This window comes from Larimichthys crocea, chromosome XII (assembly GCF_000972845.2).
Source record: "Larimichthys crocea isolate SSNF chromosome XII, L_crocea_2.0, whole genome shotgun sequence".
Classification (NCBI taxonomy): domain Eukaryota; kingdom Metazoa; phylum Chordata; class Actinopteri; family Sciaenidae; genus Larimichthys; species Larimichthys crocea.
The window spans coordinates 5,366,358-5,386,559 of NC_040022.1; the positions used below are offsets into that span (position 1 = coordinate 5,366,358).

The following is a 20,202-nucleotide window of genomic DNA, read 5'->3' on the forward strand; positions in this document are numbered from 1 at the left end:
ACACATGCAATCACTTTACATAGCTCCTTCTGGAGCCACAAAAGGCTTTATACAACTTCAACTTCACATTCACAGTAATACTCCCTAATGTCACCTTTCCATTCTTTCTCTATTTATTCTGCATTCAGTCAAAACTGTCGGATGGAATTTCCTGAATCAATGAGGTCAGAAGGTTTTATGTAGATAAGTTCAAGGGTTCTTCACAAGAGAGTCTGCAAACAATTGCTGTCACAGCTGCAACAATAACTTGTTGAACTGTAGAGTTCAGCATGCGACGTTTGTTACGTGACTACTCACCACCAACCATTCAGCAACTTCCAGTTTGAGCCAGCCTTTTACTGACTCAGAGAAATATGATCAGTCGCATTTTCTCAACAAACAAGTACTATTTAATGAGCTCGGAGAAAAGTGCACTTTAGGATTACCTTCAGCATAATACACAGAGCAAAGGCTCTGCTGATGTTTGGCAGCCTGATGTACACAGATCTTTTTAAACTCAGGTCACTATCTGTGCTGTGAGCCAAGTGGCCCTTCCTTTCCTGTCATCCTCTAGTCTCATGAAATAGTCTTTGTAAGCCAGATTTCAGCACTTCCTCTCATGTTGCTTTCAACAGGAAATATCAAGGTTGCAGGTGCATTTCATCTCTGTCATGGAGGAACTAGTACGTTGCAGTTTCCACTATGCAAGCAACTTCCTGTTAAAATAACCAGAGTTATTTAATGTGTACCTATGTAGCTTTCCAGTTGGCTGTCAGGATTCTTGAGACAGACACTAACAACTGTTTACATAATGCTCAAACATCAGCTGTACCTCAGTGCTACCAACAGTAGAGGATTACAAAGTTACGGAAAAACAACATGAGATTTGATTTTATTTAAAAAATATTTTAATGCACCATTAATAAAGGGTCCAACGCATTAATACAAGAGAAATATTGCAAATAATATTAAAATAATCAAATTAAAAGGAAAAACAATAAAAAATAAATGAATGGAAGGTATGTACATGTTTCCTCCTCATGGAGAGAGGAAAAGGAACAACATATTTACAGCTTGAAATCAGTGTGTTTCTACGAGAAACAAACACCTCTACATTATTTACATGTACTTCTTTGAATTTTTTTTCTCCTTTCATCTTTTTATCCTGTAGTAAAGATGGTTGGTTTGTACTGAAAGGCTTTCATTGCAACAAAACACATTTTTCCTGTTTAGGAGGGAACAAAATAAAGAGTCTTTTGCTAGTTAAAAGTTCAAAATGAAAGTTAAACTTTGGACGGCCATAGCCATATGAAAAACAGAGACACAACACAAGGGCCATTTACATCCCACTGTCTGCAGCGTATCACAAGACCTGCTGAGGCTTATCTATATATACCTTCCACCCATCTACACTGCAGTTCATAAGCAGGACATCTGTGTTTGCCTTAAGCTGATACGTTTTTCAAGGAGGGATGCTTTGTGACGACTCCACTCAAATAAAATGCATACTAATGCATTCTGGAAAGGCCCACAAAACAGCGGAAAAAAGAAATGTTACTAAACTAAACCTCTGAAAAGACCTGATCTAATCAAATAAATGTGCCTTTTAAAAACATCTGCAGCACACAGACTAAGTTAAACACTGACCACATCGTTTTTACTAGGACCTGCAGGAGTTTGGTGGTAATCCGCTTTAACAGCTGAAGAAAGATGAACTTGCAGTTCGCCAACTCTTGAAACATGAATCTGACCTCTGCTGGTTGAACCAAATGGAGAATACCATGGAATTAACAACTAAACACAGACAAACAGATGAAGAGATCCTACTGAACAAACACTTGAGTTCTCCTCACAAGATGTTCTGACGACATAGCTTTAAACTGAGGGGGAAAACAACAACAGAAAAGAACAAACACAGGCCAATGCTCTTGTGCTGCTCCTGCAGACTAAACTTCAGCAGCCAGGTAAAAAATACACACTTGCCAACTGTCATATTTTTACAGTTGGGTTAAAAACAATAGTTCAAAACACTACACCTTCATCCAGATGGGGTTGTGGCAAATCAGGAAAGAAACGCACAGTGGAGAAAGGAAATGAGTTTTATAGGGCTGGTGAAACACAAGCCACTAAGGACAGGGTGTGGGTATACTGAAGCTCATTTACTGTAAGAGGCTTACAGCTAATGCAACTAAATTCCATTAATAACAGCAATAGTAATATTAATATATAATACTATGAAATGAAAAAAAAAAAAGAAGCTCCAAAAGAAATCTTGCATAACTGAAGACCAAATTGATTGAAATTTGTCATCTTAAAAGAGCGCCCCCAACAGGCGCTTTTAAAAACCCTGAATTTGATACTCCTGTGCGTCTATGTGCGGATCTGTGGGTGGGTGGGGTGCAGGAAGGGATCTGACACTGGAAGGATGAGTCAGGTTAGAGATTATGTGGATTGACGTAGACATAAAACACCAGTGTTTTTTCCTTCCTTGCTTCCTTCGAACGGATATTGGCGTGGAAATAGAAAGACCTTTCATGCCTGGCTGCTTCAAACAACTTGGATAGAACATATTACCCATTTAAGTCTAACAATACTGCCACAGAAGAGCTAAATGTGAAACAGAGGCCCCCCTCATAGCTTTCACATGCCAAGTAACACAAACCCCTCACACACTGGCTTGTGAAACTACCAAGTGAATGAAAAATGTGCATGAAAAGTGCAAGTGTGTGCGTCTCTGCTTCCTGGGTATTGTGAAGATGGCTGATAGGCCATCCGGAGGAGAAGCAGATGGTACAGGAGGGTGGCTTTGTTTACGAGGTACACTTTGAGGAGGGTGAACCAGGGAGGTGTGTTTGGGTCTGCCTGGCCACTGGCAAATGAGGAAGAGAAGCATGTCCACTAGTTCAGTGTCCCGCGGCAGTTCTCCGTTCCACACAGGCAAGGAATCTTATTCTCCTCGAGGGGGAATTTGTAGTCGTAGGTGATCTCTTCGTTGACAGCGATAGCCTGCTTCGAGTAGATCACAATCTTTTTCTGGGACTCTATGGTGATAACCTTGGCGTAGCAATTTGGCTAAAGGAAGAAAGCAATGAGAAATAGATGAGCAAAACAAAAAAAAAAAAAACTGCAACAAAATCAGTCATCTCTATTTATATATAAAATGTTAGCTGAGTGTTGACTGACGATGTTCAGACTCACAGTGCAGCAGTGATTGATGAATCGTGCCAAGTTTCCACACTTGGTGGCATCTATAATTGTGTCGTGGTCCACTCTGAACAAATAGCTGCTCCCGATGCCCTGCTGTGCGTACCGCTTCTCTCGATTGTCAGCCACCATCTGAAAACACACAAACAATTTGCTCACTGAAATCAAAACTGAACCAACCAAAACATCTCATTCACCGTCATATTCACAGTGCGTTGTATTGTAAGGCATCAATAACAGAATAATGGAACGCAGAGGTAATTTGCGTAATTGGACGTAGCATTACCTGTCTGATGTTTTGACCCACATACTCAATCACCATCTCATCAGCAGCAATGGGCTCCATGGCGAACAGGCCCCACTCGTGGATCCTGCTGCGTCCAAAACGAAGCTTCTTCTTGCGGTACTGCAGAAGGACAGAAAAGACTAATTGTAACAATGGTCTTGTGAAAATCTACAAAGCATGCCAGCCCCCCCGAGTTGAATATATACTTTGAGGTTTCATCAAACTTCAAAGGTATATGTAAACAGAAAAAAATTCTGTTTGTGTGTTTAACACAGTGTAAACTCTGTGACATGTTTAGCCTGCCTAGCCTGGAAACAAGAAAAACAGAGTAATTAATTTGCTATGGATATACAGCCGTTTAAATAAACGGTAGCTGGAGGAGACAGTAATGTTTGAACTGAATGAAATGTAAATGGCAGCCTGGCTGTCTGAAAGGCCTGCATATCGAGAATTAAAAACTACAATGTACAATAATGTGCCAAAAACTGGTGACATTAGATATCATGGAGTTAAATGGCTGTACCTTAAGCTGGTTGAGTTTGAGCAGGTCAGAGTCCATGACGGCCGTTGTGCCAATGACGGTGAGGAGGCGGCGCTGCTCTGATCGTCTCTCTGATAGCACCCTGTTAGCTCCCTGGAAGGAAACAGACAGACGGGGCCACAATCTCATGTTATCGGCCTTGAGCTGGAGGAGAATGAACTGGAGAAATACTTTGACCTTAAAAATGGAACAGCTACAACAAACCGCTGAGCAAATAACATGGACTGTGAGTAAATGTTAAGAGGAAGAAAAGAGGCAGGTCTCGTTTCCAGTTCTCCAAACGCTAAGATATATTTAGTCACATCCATCACTTCCATTATGAAGCATTACACAACCAATAAATACAGGATATGATAAGTGATAAGACTTTAAATTTGTCTCATCAGCAATTATTGAAAGTGGTCTTTGACGGAACAAACCTTTAATGAAAGTCTACAAAACACTGAAATCAAAATGTAAAAAACGAAAGGGGAAAGAAGTTGAAGCCAACACTGTACTGTAGATGTCAAACCCACTATAAACCATGAAGAAAGCCCAAATGTATCCGGTGCAGTTTCTGAGGCCAAGCCAAATAAAGTGTATCTATATTCGAAGATGATCAATCATAACTTGCGACCAATGTGCTTATGATAGATGATGGATAAATAAAACATTGTTTACAATAGCTCAAAGTTCTTCGTAGATTTCTAGCCTCTTAATGTTGCTCCCAGAGTCCATCAGATGATGTATTTAACCTTAAAATGTACAAATATCGCTTCAGAGGGAGGAAGCCCATTAGGTGTCTGAGTAACACACAAAGTTCTGTGGGAAACTTTGTCAGTATTACCAGTGAAGTCAACAGTTAATGCCTTGCTGTTAATATCAAAAAGATAATCCCTGGATTGAATTACACATCAACTGTCTGTGTCACATTTTGAGTGTATGAGGCTAAAACCCAAGCATCTATGTTACAGCTGGTCTGCAGTGAGTCAGGAAAGAGGAACTTAGTTGTAGCTATCAGGATTCTTATAGTCATACAAATAACAACAGCAATGATAATACGATGGAAAAGATGACATTAAATGTGCAGCAAGACCTGTTTTAAAAAAACACAGTAAAAACTGGCACTGTTTCTTGTTTATGTTGGGATAATAACATGACTGCACTAACGAGAAGGAAGGTGGCACTGAATGTTCAAACCTAAACCTGCTGTACAAGAACTCCTTTAGTCTGCGTTTTGATTATTTATTCATTATTTACACCTTCAGACAGACCACCAAGTAGACCAAACAACAGGACTGCATACCTGAGACAGGTACAGACTGCTCTCAGGACAGAGCTGAGACTATAATTGCTGGGATACTTTGATCAAGACATCAGAGGATGCTGACTGATGTGGTGCCCAGTTACATCCAGTTCTGTGCTGAGTCAATAATACTGTATGTCTACAGATACTGAGGTTACATCAAAACAATAACCCTCGGGCAACGAACAATCTGAATCGGAAGTGGCATGAATGTAAACATCTTCTGCTTTTCAGAGCCGGGATGAATTTTTAAAACATTTTTATGAGGAATCCAAGCTTTCCGTGGGAAGAAACACAACTATGCTGTTTACTCTTTCAAAACCACACCTACACCAAATAGCGGCTGCTGTTCGCAAATGACCTCAGTGACAAAGTGTGCCTCAATACACTTAAAGAAACAAGAGGGCAGTGTGTCAATAATAAATGACTCAACAGAACAGCATCGTGATGCGTGTGTCATATGCTGGCTGGTGACGTGACCCGATAAACCTGCAGACTAAACCAAAATAGAAGTGGAACAGAGATTTTCTTTTTTAAGAATAACTTGGAGCAGGAAATGGCAAAAATTCTGAAAATTACAGCAGAAAAATCTTGACCAAAAGTGGGAATGTTGGAAGGATAAAAAAAAACAACAACTGTGTGGGTGACTGAGAAAAAAAGAGAATGATAACAAGTGAGTAAGACTCCACATATAAATGTACTAAGTATCTGTAGCCATCTAAGAAATGGCTGTTAGTTCAGTGCCTAAGAATCTGGCACAATTGAGCGTGAGCAGGCCAAGGTACAGTTGTGTCAGAGTCATGCTGTTTAAACACCATCTTGATAATGCCACACCTGTCAGGTGGATGGATTATCTTGGCAAAGGATAAAGTGCTCACTATGAAATTTTGTAAAGATCTTTTACTACAACTCTTTGCACTTTTCTTAAGTGTAGATGAAGTCATTGGTACAGGTTTAGTTTTGGCTCTGGTGGGGACAAGGTTGTGCGCATTGAGTGCTTGAGCAAATAAAACAAGTGTTTCTAAAGCACTGTACACATCTGTGAGCCATCCGTCTCACAGAATGGTTACACTCCTTAATCAGCCCATACCAACACTTCAATGTCACACGTCAGTCTATTTTATACATGCTTGTTAAATTTGTTCAAACAGGATTTTGTCCTCTTTGTCATCTTCTGATAAAAATAACTTTGTGCTGCATGTCTTCAGGAAAGGTGCTATATAAACAAAGTTCAGAGTTCCTAGAGGCTTGAACTTAAATAGACCTCATTTAGTGAACTGCTGGTTTACTGGATCTTTAAACCCTCTCAGGAGCAGTATTTCAGGTTGCACAGAGGTCAAGTTTCTGTCCACCAGAAAGGAAACTAATCTGTAGTTTGAAGGTAATAAAGAAAACAAGGTTTCTGTGTCTCTCCACGACACAAACGGTTAAGTTTTGTCCTCATTGGTTATTTGGAAAAGCCACATCATTGTTCCACACATCCATCCAAGCCCATCTCTTCCCTTCGGGAAATCCTCTCCTCTTACTATCAACTCCCAAAATTGCCAGTTAATCTGATCCAAATGACTGTGGGCCAGTTACACTTACGTATATCCCTGCCAATTAATTCCTAAGGGGTATAATCGAGTGTCATAATAACCAGCTACAAAAGCCATATTCAGCAACAACTGGACCCCCAGAAGTTTGTTTTCAGGGCCACTGCAGAGCTGAACAATATCATTGTTTCAACAGCAGGGTCATCTGGAACCACATCTGGATTTTTTGTGAATTTTCCAAACAATCTAACCTGCCCTACTTCCACAGAAAACTACTACTTCTACAGCTGCATTTTATCCTGTCATTTAATGCCTGCCATTATTAAGATTAATGGTAAACCTCAGCCTGATGCTGAAGAGAAGAATCATACTGATACAGCAGACACTAAAGGATTGCAGAGCCAGAGAATGAAAGTGGGAGAGTTTGCCTACCGAGGTGTCGACATTCTCCACCTCCCGTATGACCTGCTCGGGTAGGTCCAGGTCCAGATAGACGTCCTTCTCCTTGCGGCTGATGGCGTAGTAGCCCTCACTCCTGGCACAACCGGTCACATGCTCACGAAGCTGTCCACTTGTGTTCTTCTTCTTACGCCGAGGGTTCGGCAAATTGGTTAGTGCAGCTTAAGGTCAAGGGCAATAGCGGGACATCACAGAGTGATATGAAGACATAACACATTTCATCCATAAAACAAACAAACAAACCAGCCACGGCAATCAAACAGACATATAATGCAGAAGGTAGTCATGATAAGGATATCAGTGTGGCTGACCCAGTGAGTATCATTGAGCCAGTCAGAGCTGTGGTCATCCTGTAGTAGCTTCTCATAAGTCTTCTTCAGTAACATCAAGTCTTCTCCGTCCAGACCAGAGTTCCAGATGTCATACAGGATGGTCATCTGCTCAAACTCACTGCGGTTTTCAAACTTCAGGGCTAATGGCTCGGGTGCTGGGATAGGCTTTGGCCAGCGCTGGGACGACGTTATCCCTGCCTCCTGCAGAAAGAGGCGCTCGCTCTTCCTCACCTCTTCGACCATCTCGTCCTCTGTGTCTGAGCTGGAGAGCTCCCCAGACTCAAGCTCCTCCACATCCACATCTTCCTCAAAGTCGGAGTCCTGTGCAGAAGAAGAGGAATATTACTTCCAAGGAACTGTGAATGAACACAGCTATGGACAAGCAGGCTGTGTCCGGACATCCACTGTGGCCTCTTTGCAGTCTTTTAAAGGTTTTAAAGTACGCATTAAATCACATGGACATGATGAGGTTTTGATACCATTAGTTATTGGGTCCATAAAATATCATGACTCAATTATATAACCTATGTATTTATGTAGAATCCTTACTTTTTTAAGCAACAAGCAAAGGTGCTGTTCTACACAGCAAAGACAAAACATTTAAGATGAGACTGTCTATTGTTCTGTGCTTCAACAGGTAACTGAATTATTTAAGAAGAGAAGAGGAGTCTCAGAACTGTTTACCAGTTGACACTGATAGATCGCATACTGTGCTGCGACTTTGTTTTGTAGAAATTCACTGGAAAAAAAATATTGGAGCATAAACAGGTGATTTGTGTGGGTGACCAAGCAACAGACTGAAGCCATTAGATATTTTATAAAGTCTAGCTGGACACATTAACGGAAACACTGAAGCAACATCCACAACACAGTAGTTCTGCGTTGATGCGTCAGGGACTCTGACTAGTGTTATGGTGTGTAGCCTGGAAACCAGGCAAATCGACATGCTAATGAATTATTCACTCTGCTAGATGCAAATAACCCGCACTCCCATTCAGACAGATTTCCACCCGTCCTGGGTCAATGGTTTGATACTATAACTGTACAGGAGCGTGACTTTATTGGCCATTAAGGCATTTTCCTAAATAACGAAGACAGCTGCCACTGATGTGGTATCCACTATCACATCAACAGTAAAAATAACTAGGCAGTATATTTTCTCTAAAAACTATTTGTGTCTGCAAATTATTCTGGTGTAGATAAAAACATATGCTGCATGTCTTTCACTCTGCCAAAAACATCCTCCTACTAGTGTCACTTCATCACATAGAGTATAAAGTTAGCTATTTAAATATGGCTATGCCAATCTAAAAAGAATTTTAAAACTGTTTTTTATTACATCTAAATATATTGTAGTTCTGCTGCATGTCGGTATTCCCACTTTTGGCGAAATTTGGCGCAACAAAGTCATTTTCCTGAGGAAAAAAACATGATGGCATTACCAGAAAAATCAGACGATGACAAAACCTGATGTACCTTCAGATGACTCATATGTCTATTGAATTAGTATTGTGACAAATCATTTCCTCAATGATTACGACATTCACAAACGTTTACGGGAACAAACCAGAAGTCGTACGCACCTCTAGTTTCCGCTTCCTCTGTTTCTTGCCTGGCTGCTCTTTCTGTTTTTTTGTGTGATGAATCTCAATGTTTTCTTTGTCTTTTCTTCTCCTCTTTTTGCTCTTGTCATTTTCAAATTCGAAACCTTTGCCAGCCACGATCTTCTTTGATGATGGAGGTAGAGCCTGGCCCACATCCTCAGACTCACAAAGCACTCCCATTGTAGGTAAGTATTCTCCTGTATCTCCCCTGGATGGTAGCGCTTCTCCAATGACTTCCTCTGGTGCTTCAAGCACCCCAGAAATAGTGTTGAGGTCTGCTGGGAGCAAGACAGAGGAGTCTTGTTTGGAGGAAGTCCTTTTGCTACTGGATGGTACTGTGAGAACAGGGGGTTTGCAGTAGTTGTGCTCCATAAGGACAATTACACCGTCTGGGCTCATAACAAGGGCCAGTGACTCTGGGGAGAAGAGATCCTCTTCCATCTTCTGCTCTTCTGCCTCATCAGAGGTCTCTGTCTCCTCTGAGTCCCCAGCATCAGGGTCCATTTTCAGGGCTACATCAGCCAACACAGACAGGTCGGTGGTTGAAGCTGCGGCCAGCTGCAGGAGGCTTGATGCCCCAAGTTGCTCTCTGAGTCTCAACCTCTGCTCACTTTCTTCCTCATCATCTTCCTCTCTGAGGGAGTGACAGGAAGGAGCAGACAAGCTGGTCGTCCGAGGCCTGCCTCTGGACCGTTTGTTGACAGGAGGTGGAGGAGGTGCCTCCTCGAAGGCCATCCTGCACATAGAGGCATGGTCCAACGGCAGGTTCTGCACAGTGCGGCACACCATAACAGGAGGGGCGGGAGATTTGGGGGAGTCTTTCCCTGCTCCACGTTTCCCAGGTGATTTGACAGGGGTGGTCTGAGGAGAAACAGGTGGTCCCTTTTTGGTCTCATCAGAATCTTGGGTCCGTCCAGATGGGGGCACGATGAGGGCGTTGCCTTCACCGGGTTTGGAGGCAAAGGGGAGCAGTTGGATGCCCTGAGTGGGACGAGGTGAGGGGGATGGGGTAGCAGTGATAGGGGAGTCTGTAGGCCTGCCAGGGGAGAGGAGGGGAGATTCACCCGCCACTTGTGACAGGGATGGAGACAGCGGCGCAGTTGGGGGCTGCGTTTTGCTGTCGTTCTCGGCTGTGGAGAACGAGACGGTCTTCCTGCGTTTCTTGAGAGGGGGAACAAGAACAATAGGGGACGATGGACGCGGGTATGGGGGTGATGGAGGACGCTTGGTAGGTGCTGCTGTTGTATCCGCCTTGCTGTCTTTGGCTTCACCTGAGAGAAGAAGAGAGTTTTAAAAGACTGATCCAAACTAAACACCATGCACATTTTCTTTTTGCAATTGTTTGGTTTGTTTGGAGTGTGGAGGTGTGGATAGACCTCTTGTAGACTCAAAAATTAACTCAAGATCTTCCTTTAATGGTTAACCTTTATGGTTGATTATGAAGTTGATAAAAAATTCAGACTAACCTGTTTTGACCTCTGCCTTTGAAACGGCAGCTGCGTTGTTTGCCCTGTAAAAAACAAGGAGAAAAAGTGAGCTAATAATAATAATGACATGATGAAAAATACATTTCATGTAATACTGACTGAACATACTTCAAAAGACAGGTAACACGGAATGTCAAATTTCATACCCGTCATCCTCTTTCTCTGTTGTGCTGTCCATTGTTGACTCGTCCATGCTGTCCAGTCCCTCGACCTCCTCTTCATCTTCATCTTCAGAGGAAGATGAAGAGGAAGACCCTGAAGAGGAAGATCCCTCAGAGGATGAGGAGAGGCTCTCATCATCACTATCAGCACTGAGGGCATCATCTTAAAAATGAAAAAATAAAAAATAAATAGTTACATCACTGCCTTAACCGAAAGTAAACACAAATAAAGACAGAAATAAGATTACAGGTTGTGATTTACCATCAGACCCCTTTTCACTTTCTTCCTCATCCTCCTACAAAAAAAAAAGGTTACAGTTAGAACAACTAAAAGGTCACGGTGAAATGCTGCCATCTAGCAATCAGTATGAGTAAGAGCAGGATTCCTGTCAAACCTGTTAACACAAAGCATGCCCTATCATTCACACATTTATATTTGTTTCATAGAATACTCAGCCTGCTATTTAAGAAATACATTTGGTTAAAATATGTTTAACTTCGGTATCCTTAGAAACAAACATAACGAAACAACACACACCTTTTCGCTCGATGAGCCATCAGACGTTTCCTCTCCCTCACTGCCAAGCTCCCAAGGTTTACGACTTCTTGGCTTCTTTTTCCTCCTCTTGTTGTCCCTTTCTGCTCCATGCCTGTCTGCCTCTGGCATTCTCCCTTCAGCAGCTGAAAAACGAGACAACCGTTTAAGAGTTATATACAGCAGGCATATAAATCCAACCCTCCTTTTAAAAGTTTCCACATCTGCGAACCTTCATCATCCTCGTCTGGTGGGGTTGAGGGTCGCTGCCTTTTCATATCTCCCTCTTCCAATTCTTGAGGTCCTTTCCTCTTCACCTGAACAATTGGACACCAACAACGTTTGTAAATCAACGACACACAGCCAAGAAAAACTTTTGTGTGTATCACAAAATCTGACACAATACCAAACACTATAGCAAAACTGTGGAGATGCAATGATGGTGATACATTTATTGGTAACTTAAATTGATGATTGCCAGTGTGTGTATCAGAGGTGTTTTACAAATCACAGTGTGAGGAGTTGAAAATGAAGATGCAGTCCATGATCTGCCACCTTGTGGTGCTTTTACCTTGAAGGAAGGCAGCCGTAGCGCTCCCCTGAGAGAAAATCCCTCCATGCCACCACTCTTTGCCCAATCCACAAGAGACGTGAGAGGCTCCCGAGGACGGTTGACTTTTTCCTCTTTTTTCTCATCATCCCGTAAGGCAGACACCCCCCTAACCATTGTCTGGAAAGGCTAGAGAGAAAAACATTTACAGTTTGTATTTATTCCTGTCTTCCATTCCACAGTATATCAATGCACCCCGATCTCTGTGGTCAGCAGGAGCAACTTGCTGCTGAGAATGAGGATGGCAAATTTAAACTGACATATTTTGAAAGCATAACATCCCCTTGCAGGTTACAAGTCACCAGGAGGAATTTTAGGAAATTAAAGACTTCAATGAAATAACCCTCAAACAGTACAAAGAAGTGGATAAACCAATATTTCTTATCTTCACACAAAATCCAAAACAGCAATCTTAAAAACTAACACAATATGAGCACTGTTGTGATAAGTCTTACCTTGGCCTTGGTCTCTTTCCTCTCCCACCACTCGTCAAAAGTTGCAAAAGCAACGTTCTCCACCATTTTGCGATTCAGGTCCCTCTGCATGATGTTTTTCATTTCCTGGATCAGAGTGCCCAGCACCATCTGCACGGTGGCTTCATGTGGATTCTCTGCCAGCATGGGCATCTCCTCCCCTGGAGCCCTGTACTCGGTTCCATCCCCAGGCAGCATGGTGCCATATCCTGGCGGGGGCATGTAAGAGGCGTAGTGTGGTGGTATGACGTGTGGCGGCCAGGCAGTATGGGGAGGCGGGATGCCATGGTGGGGAGGGGGTGGTATCTGAGAACTGTGGGGGTCAGCGTAAGGGTAGGGCATGTGTTGGGGCATGTAGCGGTGGTCCTGGTCATAATGAGAGCCTGCCCCGCTTCCCTCTTGGTCCATGTAGGGGTGGTGTGTGTGGGGTGGTGCCATAGAGTGGAGATGGTAGGAGGTGTAGTCTGCAGTGGCTGCCTCACCAGGACCTGGGGTGCCGTTGGTTGACGACATGCGCAGCTGGTGTAGGCGACTTAACATGTGGGTCTGCATTTGAAAGGACATAGGAGCTCCACCACTGTACTGGTTCATCAGCTCCATGGAGGTGGCATAGTCATACATGTGGTGGGGCATGGGAGGAGGATACTCGGGGTGCAGCTCCATGTGGGCCAGGGGAGGGATCCCGGGTGGAGGTGGGGGCTGGAGGGAGTAACCGGGAGGAGGTGGGGGAGGCAAATGAGGGGGGTAGGAAGGTATGGGAGGGTGCATGGAGGTGCCAAAGTGCTGTGCAGTGTCAGAGATGGGTGGGGGTGAAGATGAAGGGTCCGTTGTTTGTGAGGGCATGGCAGCCTGGGATGAAGAGGGTGAAGAACCTGAGGTGACTGAGGGCTGGTGGGTGGTCACCGTTGTTATGGTAGTCTCCTCCTCCTCCTCGTCTGAGATCTCCATGTCTTCCCCTGAGGAATGAGGGGAGGACTGAAAGAAGACAGAAAGTTTTCAGTGCAGCTGCAAAGATAACTCACAGCCACAGAATCGGGAAGTATACTGTCAGAAAGTAGCATATTTATGTGTTAACCATAAAAGCAACACATACCACAATAACATTATATCAAAGAATAACAAAAACGTACACGCTTTGTTTGTTTGTGCATGTATGTGCGTGCATTTTTAATAACAATACACCCGTTTTCCAAAAAATTTTTACAGTTATATTTTTGGGTTGCTTCTACCTTCAATCCAATGTTACAGCCCACTCCAAAATGTAATAAGCTACTGCAACTTCAATATCAGTATTGCTTAGAGCCACAAAGAGAGAACCGTGCAGTTTTTATTTGTTAGAACAAAATGCAGCTGAGGCCCAACAGTCTGAACCCTGAAGTTTTTATTCCGTGTCACTGATCTTACCTGACTCTGTCCATTGTACGGTGGTGTGTGTGCTCCTATCCTGCTACGTGTGTCAGCAGATCCAGCTTGTGAAGACTCCTCCTGCAAAGTTCCAGTCCCAGTGAGGCTGACCTGGGGCTGGGGTTCCTCCGGGGGCAGGATGTGGGAAGCGTAGGTGGAGGAGGATGGTGTGGTTGCTGTAATTATTGTAGGACTCTTCCTACCTTCTCCACCCTTTCCCCGTTTCCTTCCTCTGTGGCCATCTCTGTCTCTTTCCCCTTTTCTCCTGTGGTCCTTCTCCCCATTGTCTCCCACCTGATTACCACTTATGTGCTCCCCTGATAGATCACCTGACACACCTCTTCGCTCTCCTCCATCCCCACGTATGCCCCTCTGCTTCTCCTCTTTCCTGTCTTCCTCGTCTTCCTCATCGGAGGCAAGGAAAGAAAATTTTGCCTTTTGTTCCTTTAGGAGCATCTCAATACGAGAGTCAAGGCTGCTGCTGTGGTAGACGAACGGTAAACTCTCATTGGTGGAATCTGGCTCTGGAGAGGAAGAGTCGCGCTGAGGGGGTGGCGGGGAGCTGGAGGAGGAGGGAAGATGGTGTGGGAGGGAGGTAGAGGACGGGGATGTAGAAGAGGATGCGATGGAGGGATGGGGTGGAGAGGAAGGTGGGGGTGTCTTTGGAGGTGCAGGTGGGGTGCTGGGACGGCGTTTGGGTTTTGTCCACTGCTCTTCACGGGCCGGACTATCCTGGTTGAAGTCCAGTGTTCCAAGTGTCTCGGCTACAGCCGCTGCAATGACTGAGGCAGGTGGGAGTGGAGGAGGCGGTGGGGGAGGTGGAGGTAGAGCACTGTGGTGACCAGCCTGGTAGTCTTTGTCAGTGCCTACCGAAGGCAGGGAGCCCCTCTCTGCCAGGCCTGTGCCCCCTAGACGGGTGGAAGCGTCCAATCCCTGAGGAGGGGCTGGGGCAGGCTCTTTGGAGGAGTATGCAGAGTAAGACGAGGGGGGAGGAGACATGCTGTTAGAGGAAGAGCGGTAAGAGTTGGAATTGTATCTTGGGTCAGAGCTGTTGGAGTAGTCACTGTCTCTGTCCCTGTCTCTATCGCGGTCTCTGTCTCGATCTCGGTCCCTGTCCCGGTCATGGCTGCTCCTTCTGCGGCTACCGCTGCCATGGTGGTTGTGAGAATGGTGGTGGTTACGGTGTCTCTGGTGGCTGTGGTCACCTGAACGGGAGCCCAGGCTGTCTCGCCGGTACCCCCTTTCATCCCTGCGTTCTGAGTGGTGATGGGAGTGATGGGAATGGTACTTTGATGAAGAGTTTGTGTCTTGCTGGTGGTGGTAAGATGACCTTCTGGAGCCAATCCCCGCGGCCCCATAGCGGCCCCCTGAGTCTCTATCACGGTCTCGGTCCCTGTCTGCCATTGGAGGCTGATCATATTGGGTGGCAAGAGGCGGAGGAGGCATTGAGGAGTGATGTGCCATGTGTGGCCCAGGCCCCCCAACACTGGAGTATGGAGGGTAGCATGGTGGCTCATTGGGACGGTATGATGCAGTTGGGGGATACATAGGGCGACCTCGATGATACACTGAAGGTTCCTGTGCATCCTCAGAGTAGCGAGACACTTTGTATCCTCCAACAGTAGAAGAGACCGCAGAGGACGAGGAAGAGGAAGGTAGCATGTCCTGGGGAGGGTAGCCGCTGCCAGTGCCAGTGTTGTAGCCGCCAGTATGCCTGCAAGACACACACATTAGGTATATTTTGAATTATTATTTTTTGGACAAACTCGCAGCTACAGACTCAGATCCCTGTTCTTTCACTGATGACCTACTTACCTAGTCCGTGTTGTGCTGACTAATCGAAAGCACAAACCTCAAAACTTACTTTTATTTTAGCAATTTATGTACAAGTCGTACCAACACAATGTTCTACACAGAACATAATAATGTTATTATACTATTATAATGTTACATATACTAAACAATGGTGTAATGTCCAAACATAGTTCATGCAACATAACTGCTGCAAAAATCTCAGGAGCAGGTTGTCTGAGAGCTGGTTGAGCTGAGACTACTTGTTTTTGTGACATCACCATGACAATGGTAAAATGTTGGTAAGAATCTCTCTATAAGCTTAATATCAACAACTGACCTGCCACCGGTGTAGCCAGACTCTTGCGAGAAAGGAGTCCCAGATCTGGAGCTGTAAGGTGTTCCTCCACCTCCCTGGGATGAGGCAGAGGAGCCTGCCATTGAAGAGGGGGGTGTGTCCAGACGCTGTTCGCTGTAACCGGTATCCGCAGAACAAGGGGTGATGTTTCCTGATGTGAGGGCCTGTACCCCTGCTGCCAAAACCGCAAGCTCACTGGAGAGCCTCCGCCTGATTTCTGATGACTGTGCAACAAAAACACATATAACAGAATTCAGAAATTGAAAGTGTCTGCCGTTCGCTCGATAATTCCAATGAGTCTGATTCAGAATGTGTGAGGGTAACAACTAATAATAACAACACTGCTGAAACTCTCTAAATCTTAATATCCATTCACATATCAACTCTGGATGACCGTTAAATAACTAAAGTGACAATTATGCTGTGAAAATACCGTGTCAGGCTGTGGCTGTGGCTGTGGCTGTGTTGGGGCCTGAGGCTGGACCCTGTCTGTCAAAGCCTTGCCTCCCAGGGGCACCGTCTGAGGAGTGTAGGACCCATTTACGATCAGGTCATAATACTTCTGCCTCTGCTGGCCTGGGTACAACACAAAAAGCCACACAAAAATAAATACATGCTGTGAAATAAGCTCATCGTGGATGTAAATAGTATCTAGTAATAATGAGGTTTTCAAGAAAAACTCCATTAGGTTTTACCGCGTCCTCGAAGAGACTGCTAATGTATATTTTGACTTTTGTCGGTCATGTATGTCGTTAGTTAGCAGGAACATCTCAAACATTTCAGTTCAAGTTTGCAGGAAGTTGGGGCAAGGAACAAGTCACCATTGGTACGAAATGGAATAACGAGGAATTGCAAAATAGGATGACACACACAGGGAGATACATTATGTGCCAGAAAGAAGATTCAATTGAAGAAATACTGAAAAAATTGACATCCTATTTTGCATTTTTATTTTTTTTTGTATTTCTTTAATTTAATCTTCTTTCTGGCACATAATGTATCTCCTGATTGTGCTTCACTGTATTCGCTCACATAAACCTGCACGAACCATCACTGTAATAACTAAATAGTTTACAACCAGCTCAGACTTTAAAAGATGTATCAGATCATGCATTGGCTTACCTTTTATATCCAGCTGAGCATGAATGATGTTACCCATGACAGAAGTATTGTGCAGCTGCTTGACTGTGTCCTTGGCTCCTCTGGTGCTAGTAAACAACACCCTGGCAAGGCCCAAGTGCTTCCTGGTCTTGGGGTGAAACAGGATTTCCATTTCCTCCACCTCACCGAACTTGGCACACATCTCTGCCAAGAAAGGCTCCTTGATGTTGTCATTGAGCCTGGCAAAGGTCACCTCCTTGAGGGGTATGGGACCCACATAGAACTCATCAAGCTGTAAAGAAAAACGACTCTCATCAGGGGAAAGAACTTGTCACGAAGCCGCTGTGTTGTATGAACTTAGCACCATCTATTCTCACCTTAAACTTCGGCACGGGCAGGGACAGCTCTGTATACCTGGACCACAGTCTCCGGGGCCTAGGGTCCCGCAGTTCACCCACGGGAGGAAATCCAGAGTCCTGAAAAAAAAAAAACATATACACAAGTTGCAGCTTGAAGACACAATTTTAGGCGCACACACAGGCATTACAGAGAGGGACGGATGTCAACTCACCGGCACACTGAAATGCACTCCGTCATATCTGTAGATTTTCTGTGTGACCCGCCGAATAGTTGGATCCTGGACGAGTTTGTAGCTCTTCCACTGCAAACTGACAGCTCTTTGTGTTTCTGCCCCACCGTCTGGATCCATCCTACAACTGATCGTCAAAGCAAAAAAAACCCCACGATGTTAAGACAGTACAACAAAACCTCATCATAACCATCAACACAAGGAGCGGAGCTGGAACAAATCACCTGCGGGACGGAGCTAAAGTACAGGTAGCTGCCGGCGACGAGCTGCGTCACATCGGCGAAACGCTAAACGTCAACTTTCCTGAAAACTGTCCGTAAACAGAGATTATCAAGGCCAAGTGGAAATCAAACGGGGTGACGAGCGGGAGCTGTTTGAAGCTGCGTGCTGTCAAAACAATGACCAACGTTACGTCACTGGCCAGTTAGTTCAGCTAGCAACAACATGCTAGCTGCAGCAACAAAACGCAAAGAAACTGTTTTCCGACGCCGAGACGGAGTTCACCACAAACCCGGTTAAATCCGGGTTCCGATGCACTCCGTCCGGAGCCACATCACCCGCAGCTCTTGCGTTAGACAGCGCCGAAAGATGTTAAATTACTCATGCCTGCTCGCTTTAGCTAGGGCAAGTTACCGCTGGCCGTTGGCTAATGCTAACTAGCGGGAGCAGCAAGTTGTTTAATCTCACCGAGCCGCCGCACACGTCCACGACGTTTAAGCAGCCCACATTCGCGTTATGCACCTCTCTGCGAGTCTCCGCTGACTTGTTTCCCCCCTCCAGATAGTCTAAATTCAGACCCCTACCTCTTCGAGAGCTAGTGCCCGCTCATCCGAAAGTAGCAGCCCGCCGCTACAGTGTAGGCAGCTGCAGCCAGGCCCGGGACACGGACAAGAAAAACACTGAGTCCCTAACAGAAAAGAGACACCTCCGACCGAGAGCGGGAGCAAAACCGATGAGCTAAAAGGATGTCGCTATCATTCCGGTAGTTAGTCGAGACAGAAACGCGCCTCTGCGAGCGGCGAAGCCATTGTTTTCGCTCTAAAATCCCGATATTGTTGAGAGAGCCGCCATCGCGTAACCAACCTGAAAGCCTCGCCTGTTCTCCATCAGTGTGCGCGAATGCAGTCTGCGGTTTCCGAGCGACACTTTCGCCAAGCCCGGTCACTAAAAAGAAAAAAGAACGCCGCGTAGATAAACCACACTGTGGATGTAGATGACATGAAATAAATATCCCGACCGAATACACCGCTGTGTTTTATTATTGGTCAAATATTTACAGTTGGAAAAAAAACAGAATTGAATCTGCTCATATAAACTCAAATCGAGGAAAGTCGTCATTGCGCCCCCTAAAGGCCGATCAGTGACACTGCAGACACCGCGAACCGACAGTTGATCATGAACCCAGAGAGTTATAATGTTTAATATGTAGCAGACATAACACGTTTATTCAAACCTTTAATATTAAAAAAAATATAGCATTATTAGGCAGCTACACAGGCCCTTTCAATGTTTTATTACATATTAAATGTTATTGGATTACTATTTGTTTGTTGTAGCTGGAGCTCATTATACCTAGTGCATGTTAGGTATTTTAATAAATGCATGAGATGATGATAGGTTTTGAATATTAGATCTTATATAATCAATAATAATTGCAACAGTCAAATAGAGAGTATTAAAACTACCTCAAAATTGTACTAAAGTGTAATAACTGAGTAAATGTACTTAATTACATCCCACTGCTGCAACTTGCACTGTTGTGTACAGTGTTTGCCATCAGTCATGTGGCCTATATAGTGAATATTAAAATGATAAACAATGTGGATGTATTGCTGGAAAAGATTTATATCATTCTGCGACTGAATTTGCAAATTGGAGTGGTGCAGAGTAGAAAACTTTTCAAAAAAATGTATCAATTAAAAAAATAATAAAACAAAATCTGAAATGTCCCAATTTTAACCAAATGTGGAGCAGCTCTCTTCCACAAGAGAGCACCACTGAATTGTCTACTTGATCAAAGAAGTTCAGCATTTTCATCTCAAAGTGCAGCCTCGTATTATTTTACTACAATCACAAACAGGTAAGATCATTTCTGAGTGAACCCCACAGGGAAACTGATCGAGCACAGTGCCAAAGTAGAAAGAAGCATTCAGAAAAAGACACAAACAAATATGTCGTCTGCAGCATTTGACCAACAGTGCTATGCTCTGCAATTTACACATAATCTCATTAAATACACTTAACTACACATTAAATACTATTAAGAAGCTACAATGCTATTTTTTTTAATGTGTTCATTAAACTATTTCTGACACCATATTTATGTTTTGTTTGTTTTTTAATTAAAAGGACTGTATTACAGTTTGAGATATCGTGGACAAAAACCATCGATAGGTTACCCGAGGAATATCACATGTTTGATCATAACCAGACTTGCATCTGGACAGACATGATCATTGTATCTATTT

General features: G+C 44.2%; 1 protein-coding gene across 3 annotated transcripts; it reads right to left on the reverse strand.

Annotated features, from left to right (window-relative positions):
* Positions 1-874: 874 nt before the first annotated feature.
* On the reverse strand, positions 875-18,946 carry setd1a (SET domain containing 1A, histone lysine methyltransferase). Of its 3 annotated transcripts, none has more exons than XM_019275120.2 (21): positions 18,818-18,946; positions 17,717-17,861; positions 17,523-17,621; positions 17,167-17,437; positions 16,478-16,620; positions 16,027-16,268; positions 13,896-15,609; positions 12,474-13,466; positions 11,980-12,147; positions 11,641-11,725; positions 11,412-11,554; positions 11,136-11,169; positions 10,859-11,036; positions 10,692-10,735; positions 9,205-10,496; positions 7,588-7,942; positions 7,263-7,444; positions 3,993-4,103; positions 3,470-3,589; positions 3,178-3,315; positions 875-3,051 (listed from the first exon to the last, which is right to left on the reverse strand). In XM_019275120.2, exons 2-21 carry the CDS (start codon positions 17,852-17,854, stop codon positions 2,878-2,880), a joined length of 6,624 nt encoding a protein of 2,207 aa, XP_019130665.2. In that variant the 5' UTR covers positions 17,855-17,861; positions 18,818-18,946; the 3' UTR covers positions 875-2,877. The 3 variants fall into 3 exon arrangements, with proteins under 3 accessions (XP_019130665.2, XP_019130666.2, XP_019130667.2); XM_019275121.2 differs by lacking the exon at positions 18,818-18,946 and adding an exon at positions 18,538-18,811; XM_019275122.2 differs by lacking the exon at positions 18,818-18,946 and adding an exon at positions 17,959-18,503.
* Between the last annotated feature and the right edge of the window lie 1,256 nt (positions 18,947-20,202).